Source organism: Lucilia sericata, unplaced genomic scaffold, assembly GCF_015586225.1.
Source record: "Lucilia sericata isolate MDLA Ls3-8-SP2 unplaced genomic scaffold, ASM1558622v1 Contig000557F_arrow, whole genome shotgun sequence".
NCBI classification, from domain to species: Eukaryota; Metazoa; Arthropoda; class Insecta; order Diptera; family Calliphoridae; genus Lucilia; species Lucilia sericata.
Genome location: NW_023994567.1, coordinates 197,230 through 221,438, shown reverse-complemented (window position 1 = coordinate 221,438; position 24,209 = coordinate 197,230). Strand labels below are relative to the sequence as shown.

At 29.8% G+C, this 24,209-nt stretch overlaps 1 protein-coding gene across 2 annotated transcripts in view; it reads left to right on the top strand.

Annotated features, from left to right (window-relative positions):
• The window catches only part of LOC119606186 (protein expanded), a 78,382-nt gene extending 55,548 nt beyond the window's left edge, over positions 1-22,834 (top strand). The window contains exons 5-8 of one of the 2 annotated variants that reach the window (XM_037959602.1): positions 15,097-15,176; positions 15,252-19,332; positions 19,436-19,798; positions 19,858-20,157. In XM_037959602.1, coding sequence (XP_037815530.1) covers positions 15,097-15,176; positions 15,252-19,332; positions 19,436-19,798; positions 19,858-19,886 — 4,553 coding nt within the window. In that variant the 3' untranslated portion in view covers positions 19,887-20,157. Of the gene's footprint in view, positions 1-15,096; positions 15,177-15,251; positions 19,333-19,435 lie in introns of both variants that reach the window. The other variant, XM_037959601.1, reaches the window with a different exon arrangement.
• The last annotated feature ends 1,375 nt before the right edge of the window (positions 22,835-24,209 follow it).

Here is a 24,209-nt window from a genome sequence, read left to right as displayed (position 1 = left end):
TAAAATATTAATTAAATTTATTTAAAATTAATAAAAACTACTAAACTGTTTTAAAATTTAGTTAAACTTGCTTAAAGAGCGTTTAGTTAAACTAGGCTTTTGTTAGTTTAAGTCTTTTAAACAAGGAAAATCAATATAAATTGTTTAAACGTAATAAAAATTAATAAAATAGTTTCAAATCTAGTTAAACTAGTTTAAAGAGAGTTTAGTTAAACTAGGTTTGTGAAAGTTTAAGAAGCAAAATTCAATGAATTTAAATCACTCTAAAAAACTTAAAACGAAAATAATTCAAGATTAAGTTAAACTCGTTTTTAAAACGTTTAGTTAAACTAGGATTTGGTGACTTTAACTTAAATTAACCTATAAAACTAAGATCAAGTATTTAAAACGCCTAAAAAATAAGAAAATAATTCAAAGTTTAGTTAAACTTGTTTTTGAAAAGTTTAGTTAAACTAGATTATTATTAGTTTAACTCAGATTAACATTAAAGACTAATAGCAAGTATTTAAATTTAATGAAATTTACAACAAAAGTTTAAAATTTAGTTAAACTGACTTAAAGAGAGTTAAGTTAAACTAGGTTTTTGCAAGTTTAACATCTAAAACTTGAAGAATTTTATTTAAAATCTTTTTATATAGAAAAATATTTAGTTTTTCTGGTCCGCTATTACTTTGCTTGAGTATATTTATTAATTTTCTTCTTATTACCCAAAATTTTTCACCAATAAAAAGTAGTTTCTTACAAAGTTTTTGTTAATTTATTAAACATTCAATAAGAGAAAAATTCCTTTATTTATTTCTAGTTATTGTATGACATTTATTTCTTATAGTTATTGGTAATTTTGGTTTTCTATTACAAATTTATTTCTTACAAATATTTAACACTTTTTCGCCTAACCAAACATACACACACACACGGATTTCTGTTGAAAAGAAACATGTGCTTTAAACGTTTTTGCAAAGAAAAAAAATTTCTAACAAATTTGGTTTTAAACTTAACATTTTTTTCTCTATGTATTTTATGTGATTACTAGCAGGCAAATACATATGTATTTGTGTTTGTGTTTTTTTGGCAAAAATTCTGCAAAAACTATTTATAAAATTATATTTAAAAAAAAGTCCAAAAATTATACTTAGAAGAAGTTTTAAGCTGAATTACCAACTTAACGAAAGAAGGAATACAAAAAAAGGCTTAAACTGGCGTATCCCAAAATACAAGAACAACAACAACAACACCGAGACACTATCATATACAAACCTGTATTTAACATACATAGAATATCTGTTGGTTTCAAAAAAAGGTGCTGGCTGGTTAGTTGTATACTGGTTCTTTTTGGAGAGGTTGTTGTGTTCCTTATTTTTTATTTTTTGCAAAAAAAAAAGATGATGCTGCATGTTGCATGCATGCAAAGGCCATTTAAAACATTATGAACAGCAACATAAAGAACTATATACAACGAATCAAAAAAAAAACTAAAATTTATAAACGAAAAAAAAAAAAACAGACTTTAGAACGTTTAAACATTTCAAAAACTAAAGGAAAAACTTAAGAAAAAAAGTATAAAACGGGACAGACATGGTTGAAAGGAGGGACGGACAGACGTCTGTTAGTATGCGATGCTAGCTGTTAAGTTAAAACCAAAAAAGCAGTCTGTCTTTGAGTTCTTTTCAGTTGTTTATTATTTTGGTTGGACAGACCGACAGACAGACAGACCAACACAAGTCATACTCTTACATACCTAAACATAAGACGCGTGTTCAGTAATTCAGGTAGCTGTTGTGCATTGCTTTAATACAACCGCAAGCAAGCGTGCCGTTTGATGCTTTTGCTGCATCACCAAGCCAGCAACACACACAACAACAACAGCAACAATAACAACAACAACAGCAACATGTTAAGGAACGTAAATTTTTAGAATCTGGCAGTTAAGTGTTCATGAAAAAATCTCTTCTTTTTTTGTTATGGCTGTCCTTTTTCCCTCCTCTCCCTCGCTCTCTCTCTCTCTTTACTTACCACCTTATATACTTTTCTTTTAAAGTTTTATATTAAGACTTGTATTAAAGTCTGCAACATACAAAATAAAAAAAAAGAAGTTTGTCTTCTCTTGTACGAGTATTTTTAGGTTTATTAAACCGCATACCAGTTGAGTTTTTTTTCCTGCAATTTTTTTGGTTGAAAGTTTTGTTTTTCCTGTTGGTTCTTTATCATCATCGTCATCATCATCATCATTATTACTTTTCAGCATGCACAAATGTAACAAAATAAATTTTAAATGTTTGGTTTGGCCTTTTTTGTTTTTTCTTTAAGTTCTTGCTCTTCTTGTCTTCCTGTTGCATAAGTTTAAGTAAAGCTGTACCACAAACAACAAAAATGGTATTGAATTTTTTTCAACACTTTCTAATTAGATGTGCCTGCCAGCTAGTTTTTGTGTTTTTTTTTTTTTTTTGTCCGACCGATGAAATATTTGCCATTCTAATTTGTTGTTGCTAGAGTTGTTAAAGAAAAATTAGATCCATGTTAAATTTAGACAGTCTAAAATGATCTAAAATTTAGTATTGATGGTATTTGTAGATAAATTTAATTATTTCGAATGTTAGTAGAAATGAGAACTATTGAAATATGTTAGTTTTATAAGCTAAACTTTCAAAATCCTAGTTTAATTAAACTCTCCTAAAACAAGTTTAACTAAATTCTTTTTTATATTCCTATTTAAATACTTATTTAGGGTCAATCTTTAGGTGCAAGATTAGCGATTAAATTAAAATTAATCCTCCAAAGGTGTCTTTGAGTACTCAATTAGTTAAGTTTGTTTGAAAGTTTAAGCGGCCAATGAAGGTGGTTTAAACTTAAGCATGAAATGCAAAAGTATAAACAGCTGATGCAAAAAAATTAATACAATTTGTTTATAAATATTAAATTATTCTATTTATTGATTAGTATAAATTATGCACACTCAAAATACATTTTTTTTTTTTGGTTTTAAATTGAAGTTTTCATTAATTTTCATATAAAAATTTACAATTGTCTTCTTCTTTTTTATAAAACATTCATTGTTTTGATAACAAACAGTGACATTTTCTATTGTTTTGTATGGCAACACTACGAAGTTTAATCTTGTACTCAACAACATTACGGGCGGGTTTTTCAGATAAAGATAATCTACATTCTTTGTTTAAACCTAGTTTAATATATGTTTTGTGTTTTTCAGTAAACAGTAACGTTACTTATTATCTTAGTTTAACTGAGTGTTATTGGCCAATTAAACTTAAGTTATAAGTGAGAAGACACAATGAACAAAAACAATAAAACAATGATTTCGGAAGAACAAAAACTTAATATTTTAAGTAAATTGCAATTTTCTGTTTAAATGTTTATTTGACATTTTTCCAAAATTTTTCATTTTACAAAAGTATTATTTGCAAAAAACAGCTGTTCATTGTTTATGTTTTTGAGTAAAAAGTTGGCAATACTAACAAAGTTAAATGAACTTAAATCCATAAATGAAAAACACAATCATCGGTTAACGTCCGTCTAAATTTGTTCCGAGTTTAATCTAACAGCAAATTAAGCCTAGTTTAACTGAGTAGTAAGAAACCCGCCCTAAAGGGGATTAACATCAGATTAAATTTATGTTTAGATTAATTAATCTGATTATTAATTGGCATTTGATTGCCAACTCAAAACCCCGCTCTTAATGGTTAACTTTTTTCCATTAATATGTCGTTATTTTACTAAATCTTAGTTTAACTAAACTCTCATAAAACAAGTTTAACTAAATCTAAAATAATTTTTAAATTGCTATTTAATTATTTATTACTTGGGTTAACTTTTTAGGTTTCTATATCTTAATATGACTTAAACTTGGTTTAACTAAACTCTCATATAGAAAGTTTAACTAAAAGCAAACGAATTTTCGAATTTCTATTTAACTACTTATTACTATGTTTAACTTTTAACGTTTATATATTGTAGTTTAACTAAAACTTGGTTTAACTAAACTCTCATAAGGCAAGTTTAACTAAAACCAAAATAGTTTTTAAATGCCTATTTAACTGCTCATTACTATGTGTAACTTTTTCGGTTTTTATATCGTAGTTTAACTAAAACTTGATTTAACTAAACTCTCATAAAACAAGTTTAACTAAATCTAACATTACATTTAAATACTTATTTAACCTCTGATTACTATGGTTAACTTTTAACGGTTATATATCGTAGTTTAACTAAAACTTGGTTTAACTAAACTCTCATAATGCAAGTTTAACTAAAACCAAAAACATGTTTTAATTCCTATTTAACTACTCATTACTATGTTTAACTCTTAGGGCGGGTTTCTTACTACTCAGTTAAAGTAGGCTTAACTTGCTGTTAGATTAAACTCGGAACACATTTAGGCGGACCGATGATTGTGTTTTTCAGTTATGGATTTAAGTTCAGTTAACTTTGTTAGTATTGCCAACTTTTCACTCAAAAACATAAACAATGAACCGCTGTTTTTTGCAAATAATACTTTTGTGAAATGAAAAATTTTGGATAAATGTTAAATAAACATTTAAACCAATAATAAATAAAACAAAACAAATCAGAAAAATTGCAATTTACTTAAAATATTAAGTTTTTGTTTTTCCGAAATCATTGTTTTATTGTTTTTGTTCATTGTGTCTTCTCACTTATAACTTAAGTTTAATTGGCCAATTACACTTAGTTAAACTAAAATAATAAGTAACGTTACTGTTTACTGAAAAACACAAAACATATATTAAACTAGGTTTAAACAAAGAATGTAGATTATCTTTAACTGAAAGTGAGAAGACACAATTAACAAAAACAATAAAACAATGATTAAGTAAATTGCAATTTTTCTGATTTGTTTTGTTTTATTTATTATTGTTTTAAATGTTTATTTAACATTTTTCCAAAATTTTTCATTTGACAAATGTATTATTTGCAAAAAAACAGCTGTTCATTGTTTATGTTTTTGAGTGAAAAGTTGGCAATACTAACAAAGTTAACTGAACTTAAATACATAACTGAAAAACACAATCATCGGTTAAAGTCCGCCTAAAATTGTTCCGAGTTTAATCTAACAGCAAGTTAAGCCTAGTTTAATTGAGCAGTAAGAAACCCGCCCTTAATGTTTATACATATATAGTAGTTTAAATAAATCTTAGTTTAACTAAACTCTCATAAAACAAATTTAAGAAAACGATTAACTTTTTAGGTTTTAATATCATAGTTTAACTTAAGTTTTTTTTCAAATTATCCCTTTCAATCTAAACAAATTCCTTGTGGTCTTTTCATCAAATCAATCAAACTTTCTAATAATTTCAAGAGTAACCGAAAAAAAAACATTTTCAACAATTATTAATATAATTAGATTTCTTTCACAAAACCAAAACCAAACCCAAATCCATTAAAATTTGTAACTCTGTTTTTAATAATATTAATTTTTTATTTTAATTTAATATGATTAAGAAAAAAAACTAAACCTAATAAAACAAATTAAGAAAAAAAAAAGAACAACAACAAAGATAGAAACTAGTAACAAAATTATATGGTGTATAGTGATGATGATAATAAAAATACCATGTCATCGATTTTGCTGATGAACTACTTTAAGACATCTTTTATTTTATTAGTTGTTGTTTTCTGTAGCTGCTGCTGTTGTAGTATTTTTTAATCAATAACCAAACAAACAGACGGACAGACACACTATACTTTACTTTTAAATAAAATTGAATACAGCAGCAGCAATATTGCCAAGTGAAGGCAAAATGAGCACTTTCTTCTTTTCTTAGGTTGTATGAGTACAGTGTTTGATAAAGGAAAATATCACAAATTAAATCTTAAATTTCTAAAAAATCAGTTTAGTTGTTGTAAAAGCCCTTCAAAAAAGTTTTTTTTAAAGAAATTTTATTTGCCACTGCCGAAAATATGAAAAGTTTTAGCTAAACTTCTCTTAAGCGAGTTTAGTTAAACTAGGTTTTTGTTAGTTTAAGGGCGGGTTTTTCAGATAAAGATAATCTACATTCTTTGTTTAAACCTAGTTTAATATATGTTTTGTGTTTTTCAGTAAACAGTAACGTTACTTATTATCTTAGTTTAACTGAGTGTTATTGGCCAATTAAACTTAAGTTATAAGTGAGAAGACACAATTAACAAAAACAATAAAACAATAATTTCGGAAGAACAAAAACTTAATATTTGAAGTAAATTGCAATTTTCTGATTTGTTTTGTTTTATTTATTATTGTTTTAAAGGTTTATTTAACATTTTTTCAAAAATTTTCATTTTACAAAAGTATTATTTGCAAAAAAACAGCTGTTCATTGTTTATGTTTTTGAGTGAAAAGTTGGCAATACTAACAAAGTTAACTGAACTTAAATCCATAACTGAAAAACACAATCATCGGTTAAAGTCCGCCTAAATGTGTTCAGAGTTTAATCTAACAGCAAGTTAAGCCTAGTTTAACTGAGTAGTAAGAAACCCGCCCTAAGTCTTACAAACATAAACAATCAATAGAATTCATTTAAAAATAAAAAGAAATACAAAATTAGCTGAAAGTTTAGTTAAACTCGTTTAAACAGAGTTTAGTTAATCTAAGTTTTACACAAATTAACACATATAAACTTAAAAAGTTACCTAAAGTATTACTAAATTAACAAGAAATGTTAAAAAAATAAAATTTTTTGTTAAACTTGATTTATGTGAGTTTAGTTAAACTAGGTTTTTAAAAGTTTAGCAAAAAAAAAGTAACAGTTTTTCGTTCAAAATTTTATTATGTATATGATAACTTATTAATTTTGAGTTTTAGGAAATTTGTTGAATAAAAATATACATTTTATAACGAAATTTCTTTAAAATATCTTAAACTCTTAGTTAATTTGATATTTATTAAAATATTTCTTTTTTTTTTTCAATAATCTACGAACAATTTTATAAACCACTGTTTGCTTAAATTGTATGTTGACTGGTTTCTTATACTCCCATGTATGTTTGTAACATTGTTTTGTTTTGTTGCTGTTGTTTCTTTTTTTTAAGAGGAGTAATAAGCAGAGCTATTTTTTAATGGAATCTTTAGCTACTGGTACTACTCGTTGTTGTTACTAAAAGTGGCAGGTTTTCACCAAAGCACACGCGCCTCTTACCTTATTATTCCCCCCTTCTTGCTTAACACTGACAAACAACAACTCTACATAATCACCACCATCGTCTTCATCATCATAAACAAACAGCATCATCATCATCAGCACCAGCAACATCATCGTCATCATCATTATCATCTGTTGATTGTGCATAAAATGCCACTCCACTCTCTACTCTACTCTACTCCATTCCATTCTACTCTACTATTAAAATAAACAGCAACAACTTTAAAAAATCTCTGGTATTGTTGTTTGGCTGAATGGGTTGTTTGTCTTATTCTTGTTGTTGTTGCTGTTCTTATTGTTGTTTATTGTAGATTCTTTATTGTTTTTTTTTTTTTTGTTCATCTTTTCGTTTTGTTAAGAATGCCTTTGCTGTTGAAGTTGAAGATGAAAAAAACTACAAAAACAACTTAAACAATAAAAAAAAGTTACAAATAAACAAAACAAAAAAAAAAAAAACTACAAAAAATTTGTTATTTTGCTTCTGTATTACTGATGCTTGATTACAATAATATTGATGATGTTGCATTTAATGCTAACGCTGAACAGTGGGCAGTAGAGTTAAAAGGAGAAAAACTTATGTTAAAGAAATAACCAATAAATATTTTAATACTTCTTTTAAAAACATTTTTTAATACATTTTTATTACACACTCTAAAATACAGCAGAAAATACTAAAAAGTTTAGCTAAACTTCATTTAAACAAGTTTAGTTAAACTTAGTTTAAGGGCGAGTTTCTTACTACTCAGTTAAAATAGGCTTAACTTGCTGTTAGATTAAACTCGGAACACATTTAGGCGGACTTTAACCGATGATTGTGTTTTTTTCAGTTTATGGATTTAAGTTCAGTTAACTTTGTTAGTATTGCCAACTTTTCACTCAAAAACATAAACAATAAACAGCTGTTTTTTGCAAATAATAGGTACTTTTGTAAAATGAAAAATTTTGGAAAAATGTTAAATAAACATTTAAAACAATAATAAATAAAACAAAACAAATCAGAAAATTGCAATTTACTTAAAATATTAAGTTTTTGTTCTTCCGAAATCATTGTTTTATTGTTTTTGTTAATTGTGTCTTCTCACTTATAACTTAAGTTTAATTGGCCAATAACACTCAGTTAAACTAAGATAATAAGTAACGCTACTGTTTACTGAAAAACACAAAACATATATTAAACTAGGTTTGAACAAAGAATATAGATAATCTTTATCTGAAAAACCCGCCCTAAGTCATACAAACCTAAAAAAATCAATATAAAAGGTTTTTAAGTTAAAATAAATACTAAAATAGTGTAAAGTTAAGCTAAACTTTTGTTAAGCATGTTTAGTTAAGCAGGGTTCTTGTGAGTTTAAGTCACTTAACCATAAAAAAACAATAGAAATTATTTAAATTTAAAAATAAATAGTAAAATAAATACAAGTTTAGTTAAACTTGCTTAAAGAGAGTTTAGTTAAACTAGATTTGTGTAAGTTTAACAGCTAAAACTTACAGAAACTATAACACTATTAAAAATTTAATAACAAAATAGTTCAAAGTTTAGTTAAACTCTGTTTAAAAGGATTAAATTAAACTAAGTTTTAGTTAAATTAATGTAGAAAAACATAATAAGTTAGCTCTAGTAACTACAAGTTTAAAAGGAATGTATAAATAATAAAAAGTTTAGTTAAACTTGCATTAGGTGAGTTTAGTTTAACTAAGTTTTTGAAAGTTTAGCAAATAAAACTAACACATTTAAATTACAAATTGAAAATGTTACTAAAGAAATAAAGTTTTATTAAAAAAAGTATAATATTAATAAAAAATATTAGACTATAAAATAATTATAGTTATAGCATCATTAAAGATTTAGTTACAACTTGTAAAATTTGTTCCACTGTAAGTTGTTTGTGCATATTGCAGCAGCATTTTTTAGCTACAAACAAACATACATACCTATGTCCATCAAATCTTCTTTCTTGTTGTTTAAAGACAAAAACAACTAATGATCATTATCAACATCATTTGGCTGGTTGTTGATTTTTTTATATGAAAAACAACAACAACAAAAACATATTTCGTGAAAACAAACTTAACATTCCATTGTATCTTTCTTTTGCTCAAATGCGTGCCTGGTGTGTGTAAATGAAAAAAAAAAAAAAATATCCAGCAGATGCTTAAATTTTTTTTTCATCTCCAACAACTTCTTCTTCTTCTTGGGTTTTTATGTTTTGTTTGCCAACGTTAAAGATTTTTGAAATATTCTTTTTGGGATTCTTTGGTGTTGTTTGTTATTTTTTTTATTATTATTCGTTGTTGTTCTTTTTTTGTAGTTGATTTGTTTTTCAACATGATTGCGTGTAGAAAACTGACTGTTAAATCTTTATGATTTTTTGTACCCTACTATACTGTCTTGCACGTATTATTACACCTACAGTAATTAAAATCCCTTAACAACCCTCTCTTTGCTGTAATAAACCTGAAAACTATAATAATCTTTGTTCGTTTTAAAGAAAAAAAATATGAAAAAAGAGTTTTAATTTGTCTAGAAGACACCCCATTAATAATTTTAAAAAATACCTTTACTTTAAAACACACACACATTGAAAACTCACACCTGCTTTTATTTCAACCACATTTTGGTTGTTTTGACTGGATGCTGCTTTTTTTGGTTTTTTTTCAAAGCCATTAAAAAACCCCCAAAAATATATATAAAACACCATCATTGAAATAAATTTTAATTTGTAGTATTTTTTTTCTTTAGACCAACATACAAATACACTTATACAGTCATAAAATCATCAGTGAAAATTTAAATTCCTCAATCCAACTCACAAAAAATACACAGCATTGCATTTAGTACCCCCAAAAGCAAAAAAAAAAGGTACTTTAGTCCATAATAAAAAAATATTCTCTAACCAGTTTTGGCTTTTTTTTTTGGACATCATTTTGATGGTTGTCTTATAGTTTGGTGTTTTTTTGTTGTTGATTTTTTATATTGGAAAAAAAGGCATTGAAGATGACTCTCTTAACATACCAACCAGTCCAAGTATTTATGAGACTTTTATGCAGCTGCTTTTATTTTAAGTGTTTTTTTTTCAAGATGCTACATTTATTTTGGAGGCTGTTGCACGAATTTTAATAAATATTGTTTTGTTTTTTTTTTCGAATAACTCATTTTATATGCAGACATTTTTTTAAAAAATACACGTATTTTAAAGAAAATAATTATTAAAATGTTAATTAAGTAAAAGGCGACGTTTAAATGACACTACACCTATAAAAATATAATAACAATTTTAAAAATTTTGCTAAATTTGTTTTAAACTTTTAAAAACATTGCAGAAAATGCAAAATTTTTTAGTTAAACTTTACTTAGGCGAGTTTAGTTAAACTAGGTTTTTGTAAGTTTAAGTCATACAAACATAAAAAACCAATATGTGATATCTTAAATTAAAAATAATTCCTAAAATATTTAAAAAATTAGTTAAACTTGCTTAAAGAGAGTTTAGTTAAACTAGGTTTTTGTGAGTTTAAGCCATAAAAACAGAAAATATCAATAGTTACTATTTTAAATTAAAAATATATACTAAAATATTATAAAATCTCGTTAAACTTCCCTTAACCAAGTTTAATTAAACTAGGTTTTTGTGATTTTAAGTCATACACTCATAAAATATCAATAGTTACTATTTTAAATTAAAAATATATACTAAAATGTTATAAAATCTCGTTAAACTTCCCTTAACCAAGTTTAGTTAAACTAGGTTTTAGTGAGTTTAAGGGCGGGTTTTTCAGATAAAGATAATCTACATTCTTTGTTTAAACCTAGTTCAATATATGTTTTGTGTTTAAGTGTTTCAGTAAACAGTAACGTTACTTATTATCTTAGTTTAACTGAGTGTTATTGGCCAATTAAACTTAAGTTATAAGTGAGAAGACACAATGAACAAAAACAATAAACAATGATTTCGGAAGAACAAAAACATAATATTTTAAGTAAATTGCAATTTTCTGATTTGTTTTTTACTGTTTTAAATGTTTATTTAACATTTTTCCAAAATTTTTCATTTTACAAAAGTATTATTTGCAAAAAACAGTTGTTCATTGTTTATGTTTTTGAGTGAAAAGTTGGCAACACTAACAAAGTTAACTGAACTTAAAACCATAACTGAAAAACACAATCATCGTTTAACGTCCGCCTAAATTTGTTCCGAGTTTAATCTAACAGCAAGTTAAGCCTAGTTTAACTGAGTAGTAAGAAACCCGCCCTAATTCATAGAAACAGAAAAAAATCAAAAGTTAATGCTTTAAATTAAAAATACATACTATTATATTTTGAAAATTAGTTAAACTTGCTTAAAGCAAGTTTAGTTAAACTAGGTTTTTGTAAGTTTAAGTCATAGAAACATAAAAAATCATTAGTTAATATTTTAAATTAAAAATACATATTAGAGTATTTGAAAAATTAGTTAAACTTGCTTAAAGCAAGTTTAGTTAAACTAGGTTTTTCTGAGTTTAAGTCATACAAACATAAAAATTTAAAAGTTAATGCTTTAAATTAAAAATAAATATTAATACATGTGAAAAATTAGTTAAACTTAGTTGAAGAGAGTTTAGTTAAACTTGTTTAAATTAAGTTTAAGACTTAAAATTTTAAAAATTGAAATCAATATTTCAAATTAAATAACAAAATAGTGCAAGAAATTCTGCACTACTTTGATTTTAAAACAATTTTAACTCAAACCTTCTAAATTTCTCCTTTTAGTTTTGAAAAACTTTGGATTAGGATTTCACTCCCTATAGAACTTATTTGAAGAATTTGAATAGTTGGATATTTTTTGAAATGTGTTTTAATAATAAATGATCTGAATAAACTTAGTCATGGAAATGCTTTAAAAATCGGTTAATCTCTTAACAAATAAGTTTGAAATGAGTCATTTATTACATAAATATCAGTCTAGTACCGGACATAGTTATTAAATGACAATTTCAGTTATCATTTAAAAATGTCTCTTAAATACTAAAAAAAAGTAACTGAATCATTAGAAACAAATATTAAATAAAACAATATAATAAAAATCGTGTAAAACACTGAAAGAAATAATCATAATAAAATAAATTTTAAGAAATTACGATTTATAGATTGTTGATCAAATAAAATTTAAATTAATTAAACATTCAGGGCGTTCGTTATTCATGTTAAAATCTCCCCGAACAGTTTCAGTTCAAACATTGATAATATTTTTAAATGAAAAACCAACAACAACAACACAAACAGGCATTTGTATTTTAATTTAAATTTGTAATATTATCAAGTATCTTCAGTTAACATTAAGCTGATTTTTGTTGTTGTTTAATTGTTGCTGTAGTTGTTGTAGTTCGAATTTAAAAGCTTAAACATTAACGGTCATGCCCTTGAGATTTTTATCTCTTGTTAATTTTTTTTTTTTCATCTCTTTAAGATTTTTGTTGTTTTTGTTTAAATTGATCATGTTTGTGTTACCAAAAAAACAAAAACAAAAAAAAAACGATACATACTGTGTTATAGAATGGAATACTATGGACTTAGGTATGTATGTACGTACACACAGGTTGTATTAAAAATTATGGTTGGGAGTGAATGAATGTGTGTTTTTGTAGTTGTTGTTATTGCTTTTTTGTTTTAATTTTCGTTAACAGAAAATTATGTTTAAAAAATTTTTTCCATACAATTTAAAACTGACATTTTAACAAAAACCCACCTTGTATTCTGTAACAGAAAAGAAAAAAAATAACAAAAAATGTTTTCAATCTTTATAGATTTGAAGAGCCTGGCTCTGACAGTGCTTATGTCATTTTCTTATTGCTGTTTCTGCTGCTGTTATTGTTGTTGTAGTTTTCGTATTCCTTGATCCAAAAGTTTAGTGTTTTATTTATATATTGTGTCTTTCAAAACTAAATGTATGATCGTCTGTCAGTGTTTTGCCTGCTCGCCTGGCTGGTATGTGTGTGTCTGTCATTCTGTCAAAATGACATAAGGTGTTGTTGTTTGGAATGATTGTTATTTTATGTTTTTTTTTCTCCCATTTTCATTCTTTCATTTATTTATTGTTGTTGTATTATAGGATTTTTATTTGATTTTCTTGGCCGGAAATTTCATGCCATCAAATTATAACCCGAAAATGAAAGAAAAAAATAAAAGTTTTAATTTAAAAGTCTGATTAGTTTTCTGTCTGGTTTGGGTCATATACATAATAAAAAACACATTGTACATAGATTGTTGGAGCCTGAAAAAATGTTTTGTTTTGTTGTTTTGTGTCTTAATGTTCTTAAAATTCCTTAAAAAAGAAGTCAGAAAACAGAACATTACGATGGAATATATACTACAACATGACCTTGAAGATTTAAAAGTTTGAATAATTTTTCAGGGTCGGTTCAAGTTTAGATGGATAGGAGAAGGAAAGCGAACAATCTAACTTTATACAAAAGAATATTGAATTGATAGTAGACTTGTCTATAGACATGACTTCACTTGACTATAGTCCACTATAAACCAGTCTATAAAGTTGATTACAAACCAGTTCATAGACTTGACTATAAATCGGTCTATAGACTAGACCATAGTCTTGACTATAGACCAGTCTATAGTTCAGCCTATAGCCATGAGTAGTCATTAGAACTATAACTAAACTAGGACTGGACTAGAACTGAACTGAACTAGAACTGAACTAGAACTGAACTAGAACTGAACTAGAACTGAACTAGAACTGAACTAGAACTGAACTAGAACTGAACTAGAACTGAACTAGAACTGAACTAGAACTGAACTAGAATTGAACTAGAACTGAACTAGAACTGAACTAGAACTGAACTAGAACTGAACTAGAACTAGAACTGGAACTGGAACTGAACTGAACTAGAACTAGAACTGAACTAGAACTGAACTAGAACTGAACTAGTACTGAACTAGAACTGAACTAGAACTGAACTAGAACTGAACTAGAACTGAACTAGAACTAAACTAGAACTGAACTAGAACTGAACTAGAACTGAACTAGAACTGAACTAAAACTGAACTAGAACTGAACTAGAACTGAACTAGAACTGAACTAGAACTGAACTAGAACTGAACTAGAGCTGAACTAGAACTGAACTAGAACTGAACTAGAACTGAACTAGAACTGAACTAGAACTAAACTAGAACTGAACTAGAACTGAACTAGAACTGAACTAGAACTGAACTAGAACTGAACTAGAACTGAACTAGAACTTAACTAGAACTGAACTAGAACTGAACTAGAACTGAACTAGAACTGAACTAGAACTGAACTAGAACTGAACTAGAACTGAACTAGAACTGAACTAGAACTGAACTAGAACTGAACTAGAACTGAACTAAAGAACTGAACTAGAACTGAACTAGAACTGAACTAGAACTGAACTAGAACTGAACTAGAACTGAACTAGAACTGAACTAGAACTGAACTAGAATTGAACTAGAACTGAACTAGAACTGAACTAGAACTGAACTAGAACTGAACTAAAATTGAACTAAAACTGAACTAAAACTGAACTAGAACTGAACTGAACTTGAACTGAACTAGAACTGAACTAGAACTGAACTAGAACTGAACTAGAACTGAACTAGAACTGAACTAGAACTGAACTAGAATTGAACTAGAACTGAACTAGAACTGAACTAGAACTGAACTAGAACTGAACTAGAACTGAACTAGAACTGTACTAGAACTGAATTAGAACTGAACTAGAACTGAAGTAGAACTGAATTAGAACTGAACTAGAACTGAACTGGAACTAGATCTGAACTCTAGACAGGTCTAGTGAAGTTCTAGGATCAGCCAAAATACTATACATATTACTATTTTGCAATGTAAAAGAGGCGCTATTAGATGATTTCCGCAAACCCTTCGTGATCAAACAATATAGTAATTAATATTTTATTTTCTTTCTCTCTCTTTCATTACAGATGGCGAATACATGTTTGCCGATCCCGAGAGCAAGCTCTCCAAATATGGTCCAAAAAGTTGGCGTTCCTCACACACTCATGTAACTATAAACAAACACATTACCATTTATTTCCAGAAATTGAAATTTATTTAATACAACTACTTTTCTTTACAGGGTCTAGATGCCAATGGGCGACCGCTCTTAGAATTACATTTTCGGGTGCAATTCTACATCGAGAGCCCGTTTATGTTAAAAGATGAAACTACCCGTCACAATTATTATCTACAATTAAAATACAATGCCCTACAGCGTGACATACCCCGTGAATATGCCGAACAATCAATGATTCTATTAGCTGGTCTAGCATTGCAAGCAGATCTGGGCGATGCACCCTGTATTGGTAGTAATAATAGTAATAGTAGTGGTGGCAGTGGCATTATAAGTGGTGGTGGCGCAAGTGAGGCGAAAATATCGGGGGATTTGAGTGATAGCGGCAAAGGGTTGGATGTTGCCGGTGGAGAGCAGAAAGTAGGTAAAACTGTATCAGCAACAACATCATCTTCATCATCATCAGCAGCAGCAACTACCACATTACCAAAGATTAGTAAACGTGCTAACCTGGTAAATGAAAGAGTTTTACGTTTATCTAGCTATATGGCTTCGACGCGGGAGAATGTTATGGGTATGGATGGTTTGAAGCGTGTACTAGGAGCAGCTAAAACACCGCTGTCACCTTCATCATCTTCTTCCTCGATAAGTCGTGGCCCCAGTAATGCTTCTACCAATGCTTCTGTTTCCACTAATGCCAGCTCTTGTAATGAATATTTTCGTTTAGAAGACTATCTGCCAGAACATCTAAGAACCGCCTGGGCTGCTAGTGCCTTAAGGGCTTGTCATCGTGAAAATCGTGGTCTTTCACAAGCCGATGCCGAGTTGCATTATATACAACAAGCCTGTCTAGTGCATGAATGCATTAATGCCCACACCTTTCGCATGCGCATGAGTAAAAGTGAACTGGGACCGGGAAATTCTTGGTTTGTAGTCTATGCTAAGGGTATAAAAATATTCGGTGCTGGTACTGGACCTGATGGTCAACAACAGCAAATAACTTTCCTATGGCCCAATATAACCAAACTATCGTTTGAGCGTAAAAAGTTTGAAATCAGATCAGGAGAAAGTAAAATCACTCTCTACGCCACCTCAGATGAGAAAAATAAAATGCTTTTAACGCTATGCAAAGAAACCCATCAATTTAGCATGAAAATTGCGGCCCGACTAAAGGAGGTCATAAAGCGTGAGGAGGAGGAGAGTAATTGTTTACATGCTTGCTATGTTTATTCACGTAGTCTGCATCTGCCGACATATAAAAGTAAAAACGATCAAAGAATATCGGTCATATCCAGCACTAGTTCGAATACTACCTCGGGTATAGTAAGTGATCGCGTGCATTCGGAAGATGAGCTAGAAATAATGATTAATACACCACCGGCCCCCATAGCTGCTCCCTCCACCGAGAGTTTAGCTTTGGCTCATTTATTAGATCGCCCTAGTGTGAGTAGACAGACCTCGTCAGTGGGCCAGGTGTCTCTAAAGGATTTGGAAGAACAATTAGCCGCTTTAACGGTAAGACAACAACAACAAAGTCAACGCAATTCTCCCACAGAGTTAAGTAATACCTCCTCAACGGGTAATTCCACCTCAACTAGCGGTTCTTCTATACCCACCTCCTCAAAAGGTCAGCGTAATAACACGGACTCCTCCACGGATTCGCCTTCGTCACAACATAACATTGGTTCGCAGTGTTCTTCGACATGCAGTACGGTGGTAGTGGCTTCTTCTACAAATGATAACAACACTTCTTTGGCTACTTTGGCAGTAAGATCAAACTTAAATACATCCGACTCCTCGCACCAAAGGAAAAATTCCACTTCCTCCAGCTTGGAATTGGGTTTTAGTCACACGGCTCAAAATTCCACTCTTAGCGAACCAGATTCATCTTGTATAGATCATGATTTTATAACATCCACACGTGACGAAACTGAAAGTGTTTCGGGTGTTTATACCTTGGTACATGCGGTAGCTCCCACGGAGACTTCTGGCGTTTATACCATGCACAGCAGTGAAATGACGGGTCAATCATCGGAAATAGCCGAGTCGGAGAAAAGTTCTCATTATGGCATGTTCCAACCCTCACAGAGTAAGATCAGTGAGGAGCATTTACGTTTGGAGCACAATAAACTGCAAGATTCAGTAGATGGTGGCAACTATCATCATGGCAAACGTATGAAAAATATAGATTTCCGTTTGAGATCGGATTCTAATATTAGTACTACCGATTCTTTTCGTGGTGATGGTAGTGATCCGGCTGATATGAAGCATACTTTGCTATCAGCAGAAGAACTAACCGATTTAATAGTGGGCCGTGGTTCTTATCCTAATCGTAAGACAGTATCGAGTACTTTGGACTCGGATTGTGATTACGTGACATTACCCTTGTCAATGACCGGAGAATCTTATATACAAGGACATCAAGATACCGCCCCCACTGAAGATCATGTAGAGGATTTGATAAGTGATTTGCTGCCCACAGATCCGCCGGCACCACCCAAACGTGTAGACAGTAATATGCCTAATTTAACTAATATTAGAACACGTTCTCCACCACCCTATAACGCCCGACACCATAAAACTGGCCTTTGTGGTCCACCCATACGTTCCACTATTTCCAGCAATAGTCCCCCAGCTGTGAACAATACACCACTAAATTTGCCTGTTATTAAATCTACAACTCCCAATCATGTGCCATTATCTTTAACAGATACAAAACCGTTAGCAAAACCTTTGCTTATAGCTAAACCTCCCACGCCACCCATACAGCCACCGGTCATCAAACGCCGAGATCCACCACCTTATCCGGCCGCCTCTAAACCCAGACCAACTTCTCTAATATCAGTGGCTTCTTCCACATCGTCAATTAATCAGCCGGGCTCAAATGTTTTCACAAATGTAGGCGGTTCTATGACTTCATTAAAGTCTGAAGAGATAATAGCACGTTTCATAACCTCCAGGCCACAAATTAATATACAAAAGGCTCAAACCTTTATAGTAAATGAAAATACCAAACCTAGCTATGCTACGCCCACAAACAGTTCATTGGCGGGTTCCTCAACGGGTTCGATATGTAGTCATCATATACCCAGCCATTTATCACAACATTCGGTGCCTAATTCCAATTATGTATCCGGGTCACAGGCCTCTTTGAATTATCCGGTAAATTCCACGCCCACAACTCCAACACAACCGACCAACATGTCTCACACAACAATGAGTGGTCATCATCATGTTACCACAGGTGGTGTTTTATCCAACCATTTGGGTATACCCATGGTATCCTATAGCCTACATGGCGCTCACAAGAGTATGTCTTCTTTGCATCAACAACAGCAACCACCTCCGCCACCACCACCCTTCCCCGCGGAGCTTAAACAGACAGCACCTAGGACGTGTGTTTTATTGCCGGTCATAAAACCACGGCAATACTTACCACCTCCACCACCCAGTCTGCCAAGACAACCGCCTCCACCACCACCTAATCAACTGGCGGGTATCTATTCCAGCTCTTTGGCACGCAAACAACTGGAACTTTATCAACAACAGCTGTACAGTGATGTGGATTATGTTATATATCCTCTACAGGATCCAGCCGTTAGTCAACAGGAGTATCTAGATTCCAAGCAGGGTTCCATACTCGCAGCAATGGCTCAGACACCACCACCTCCCCATGCGCATCACCATCATCATCCCTATTTAGCGGCATACCATCATGCAGCCGCTTCTCAAGCCTGGGAAGCTTGTAAAGGTCATGCTATCTATCGTAGCACTCCCTATTTACCACTCGCGCTCTCCACGCATTCACGTTATGCCTCCACGCAAAATCTATCCGATTCTTATGTACAACTGCCGAGTGCCTATTCACCCATGTATAGCCCCTCAATGGCCAGTATTTGTTCTTCGTATGAACCACCACCACCGCCGCCTCTACATCCGGCACATTTACATGCAGCCGCAGCTGCTGCAGCGGTTAATCCAACACCAGCACCTCTATTTGCACGATCACGTTCAGACGATAATATTCTGAATACGCTCGACTCGTTGCCGAAGGTGAAACGTCTGCCACCGCCTCCACCACCACCCTATGTGGATAGACGACTGAAGAAACCACCAATGCCGGCACCAACGGAAAGACCGCCTCCTAGTAAGTGGACTATATAAAAACTGTTTTCAATTTAAAAGTCTGCGACTTGACGTAAAGAAATTTTGTTTATATTTTTTTTAATATTTCATCTTTATTTTTACAGTACCTTCCAAGCCGATACCCAACATGAGCAGTGCCTCCATAAGCATTCCAAATGAATCAATTGTCACAACAACACGCAGTCATTTGCCACCACGAAAACCCATTACCTTAAGTGTACCACGCAATGGAGCCATTCATATGACCAAAACTTCTAGTGGAGCACAATGGGCTGGGGAACGTCCCAAAACAGACATGCTGCTAGGACGTCCCACACAAAATACCAATATACTGGCACAACTACAAGCCTCAGCGGCAGCCGCTAAACAAAATCAATTAAATTCCAACAACACTAATGGTTCATCGACTTCCAGCAACAACACACCCACACCCAATGAATTTGATATTGCTCTATTGAGAGAGAAAAGTAAGCATTTAGATTTACCTTTAATATCGGCACTCTGTAATGATCGTTCCCTAATCAAGCAAACAAAAGTACTGGTAAATCAAAATAGACCTAGACCAGGACTAGGTAATACAACCCTGAGTGGTACTAGCTCCTCCAACAGTCCCACATTCTCCAACCAACATTCAACAGCAGCAGCAGCAGCAGCTAACTCGAATACTTTAAATAAATTACCTTTATCGAGTTTAAGCCTAAGCCACAATAATGGCAACAACACAACAATCATGAGCTCAACATCTTCGGGTAATTTGACTGCAACAACACCAACAACAGCTGCAACATCTGCTACATCCTCTAGCAAACTATTAGCTTCAGCTGTAGCCGCCAAAACACGTAAAACATCTATAAGTCATCGGCATCCCAATGATAAATTGCCTCCTTTACCCATGCAATTGGCTGAGGCCAACAATTATGTTATGGATCCAGCAATATTAAAACATCATAAAAGCTACAATTCTCATACATAACCAGCAAACACTTGAAGAAGAAGAAGAAGAAAAAAAAACGGTGGCAGTACAAACAGCAATTTTCGTCCTTTAAATGAAATACGTGAAAATATTAACATATAAATATTGAAAGGTATTCGTTTTCGTTAATAGTAAATATAAAGAAAAAAAATATCGTCAACTCTAAACCTCTGAAACCCCATTACACTCTACAATTGATGGTTATACATATATTACCAGACAGAAACTAAAATCAGTATTACAAAAGTAAGTTTTTGCGTGAAAGAAAAAAATTTAAAAACAAATTTTAAAATGATTTATTTTGAGTAACAAAAATTGTTTAAAAGAATATAAATTCTCATCACTTTTTGAAAAAAAAATGTTTGTGGTGGAAATTATCAAGATGTTTTTACTAACTTTAAACCAGAATTATTAAAAAAAAAGAAGGAAAATATTATCTAATTAAAAGGTGAAAAACGAGAGCAAGTCAGTTGATAAGTAGGGGTTTTTGAGCTGAGTCTTTAGGTGTGTTAAAGGAAGATTAGACGATATAGTTTTGTTTTCAATTTAAGGTGACGGAAATTTGCAAGGGTGTTACGAGGTTACGATTTACTTAAGATTTTGTACAAAACGAAAGAGATATTTGTATAGAACTGCTAACGGCAGAATGGGTAATATAACATACATGTTTAAGGGTTCTTTAACTAAATGATTCTCTTAGACCGGGTTTTTGAGTTGGCAATCAAATGGCAATTAATAATTAGATTAGTTAATCTAAAAATAAATTACATATTATGTTAATCCCCTTTGATGTTTTTGAGTACAAAATTAAACTTCGCAGTGTTGCCATACAAAACAACAGAAAATGTCACTGTTTGTTATCAAAACAATGCATATTTTATAAAAAAGAAGAAGACAATTGTAAATTTAATATGAAAATTAATGAAAACTTAAATTAAAAACAAAAAAAAAAATGTATTTTGAAGTGTCCATAATTTATACTAATCAATAAATAGAACATTTTAATGTTTATATTTATAAAAATTTTATTATTTTTTTTGCATCAGCTGTTTACACTTTTGCATTTCGTGCTTAAGATTAAACCACCTCCATTGGGCGCTTAAACTTGCAAACAAAATTAACTAATTGAGTACTCAAAAACATCTTTCGAGGATTAATTTTAATTTAATCGCTAATCTTTCACCTAAAGATTGGCCCTAAATCGTTAAGTTGGATGTTTTGCTTTTAACTTGAAGGTTTTGGCAAAACGGGTAAAATAGTTGTTTAGAACTGGCATTGACCTAAAGAGAAAGAGAGAACTCTAGTTAGTTTTTTTATCATTTATGTAACCTTATGTAGTTGTTAGAAAGTAAAAGAGAGCTGTTTGCCGTTACCTGTTCTAACAAATTAGTTTGCCGCTGTATGTATTGCTCATTAAACATATTATCATTTATTTATTTTAAACATTACTTAATACCAGTATTTAGTTTGTTATTTTTGCTATGCAAAATCTAGTTTTTAACATTTGCTGTGCAAAATTTTAACAAATTTATGAAATATTTAAACAAATTTTATTTCAAAACATCTAATATTTGTTGAATTTAACAAATAAAAATAAAATAATAAGACAATTGGATTTTCGCTTCAAACTAAACGAAGTCATAACGGTCCCAGTCAAACTACTAAAATAATAACAGTTCCAAATTGGTTTTTGAAAACTTTCAAATAGTTTGTAGAGAAACAAAACTGATGTTTATCCCCTTTGATGTTTTTGAGTACAAGATTAAACTTCGCAGTGTTGCCATACAAAACAATAGAAAATGTCACTGTTTGTTATCAAAACAATGAATGTTTTATAAAAAGAAGAAGACAATTGTAAATTTAATATGAAAATTAATGAAAACAAAAAAATGTATTTTGAGTGTGCATAATTTATACTAATCAATAAATAGAACATTTTAATGTTTATATTTATAAAAATTGTATTTTTTTTGCATCAGCTGTTTACACTTTTGCATTTTATGCTTAAGGCGCTTAAATTTGCAAACAAAATTTACTAATTGAGTACTCAAAGACAACTTTCGAGAATTAATTTTAATTTAATCACTAATCTTTCACCTAAAGATTGGCCCTAAGACATTCCCAGCCTTAAAAGTACAAGAAATATTAAAAACTTAAAGAGATATTTTGTAAATATTTCATTTAAAGCAACAAAACAGCAAGTTAAAGTATACAAAAACTTTATTAACTGACTTCTCTCTGTAACACACTGAAACAGAAATTAAAATTTTGAATTCCTTGTGACAGATATTTTGTTTAAAATACTAAATAAAACTTATGTTAAAATACTAATACTTAATAAGTAAATAAAGAATTTACTTATTTGTTTGTTAAAACAAAAAGAAACTCTAACCTCAAATAAAAGCCGAATAATTATAAAAAAAAACACAACAGCAAACACAATACTACAGAAACAGAACTAACAAAATCTAGTCACTTTTAGGAAGAAATATAAAGAAAAACTCATGCATTCATTAAAAAAAAAAAAACAACACACACACACAGCAATAATACTCAAGTATAAAATACAGATTATTTCAAATAATTTAAAACTTAATATTAAACAAAATAATTTGATTAGAATTTAACACAAAAACAACACCCATCCCTAGAAAAGCAAACTTGTGTTATACATAAGTTTTAGCTTTTTAAAGAAATTTTTAACTGAACTTTTTTTTATTTTTGTAAATTTCTCATTGTTTTTTTTTATTATTTTATTATTAACTCATTTTTTTTTACTTAAAATATCTTAATAATTCCGCCCAAAACAACTGTGATTGAATTTTTATATATTATATATATATTTTTTTAATATTTTTTTTATTTAATTATAAATTATTTTAATTTTAAGTTTTTTTAGTTTTTATCTAAACAAAAGCAAACGAACTTACTTTAAAAACAACAAAAATACTCGATTTTAGTTTTAAAAACAATTGTAACAATTGTAAATTTTACAGTAAAAACTGAAATTATTTAGTTCGGGTTTTAAAGTTCTCCTTAAGAGAAGAAATTGTAATTTAATTTTGAAAATTTTCTAGAAATTTTATTTAGGTTTTGAAAATTTCCTTCCTATAGAAGAAATTTTTGAAAATTTCTTCCCTAAGAGAGGAATTATTGGAAATTTCCTCTCAAAGGGAAGAGTTTTTGAGAATTCTTTTCTAAGGGAGGAATTTTTGAAAATAAAGTTCTTCCTAAGGGAGGAAATTATAATTCAATTTTGAAAATTTCTTGAAATTTTATTTAAGTTTTGAAAATTTCCTTTCTAAGAAAGAAGTTTTTGAACATATCTTGCCTAAGGAAGGAATTTTTGAAAATTTCTTCCCTAACGGCAGTTGAGGTTTTGAAATTTTTATGAAATTTCAAAAACAATTACTTCTCTTGGGATAAACTATAAAACCACGTCTGAGTTTAAGGGAAAAATTAAAAAAAATTTGAAATTTGTAAACAAATTTTAAAAAATTTTGAAATTTGAAAAAGAAAATGTTTAAAATTTTTTATAATTTAAAATAATTTCCAAAAAAAAAACTTTTAACTTTGGCAAAAAATTTGGAAAATTTCTAATTTCAACTGAAAAAAATTTTTCAAAATTTAAAAAAAGTAAAAAAAATTCAACAAATTTCTAATTAAAATTTCAATTTTTTTTCAAACAAAATCTCTTAAATTCATAAAACATTGTTAAACACTGTAAAATAAACTCCTTAAGTTTAGAAGATATTATTTTCTTTAAGAAAAATTTATATTGAAAACGAATATGTCTTTTCAAACAGAATATTTATATTATTTTTACACAAAATTTATTATTTAAAACAACAACAAACAAACAAAAAAAATGAAATTGCAAACAACTTGCCCCACCGTAAACTAAA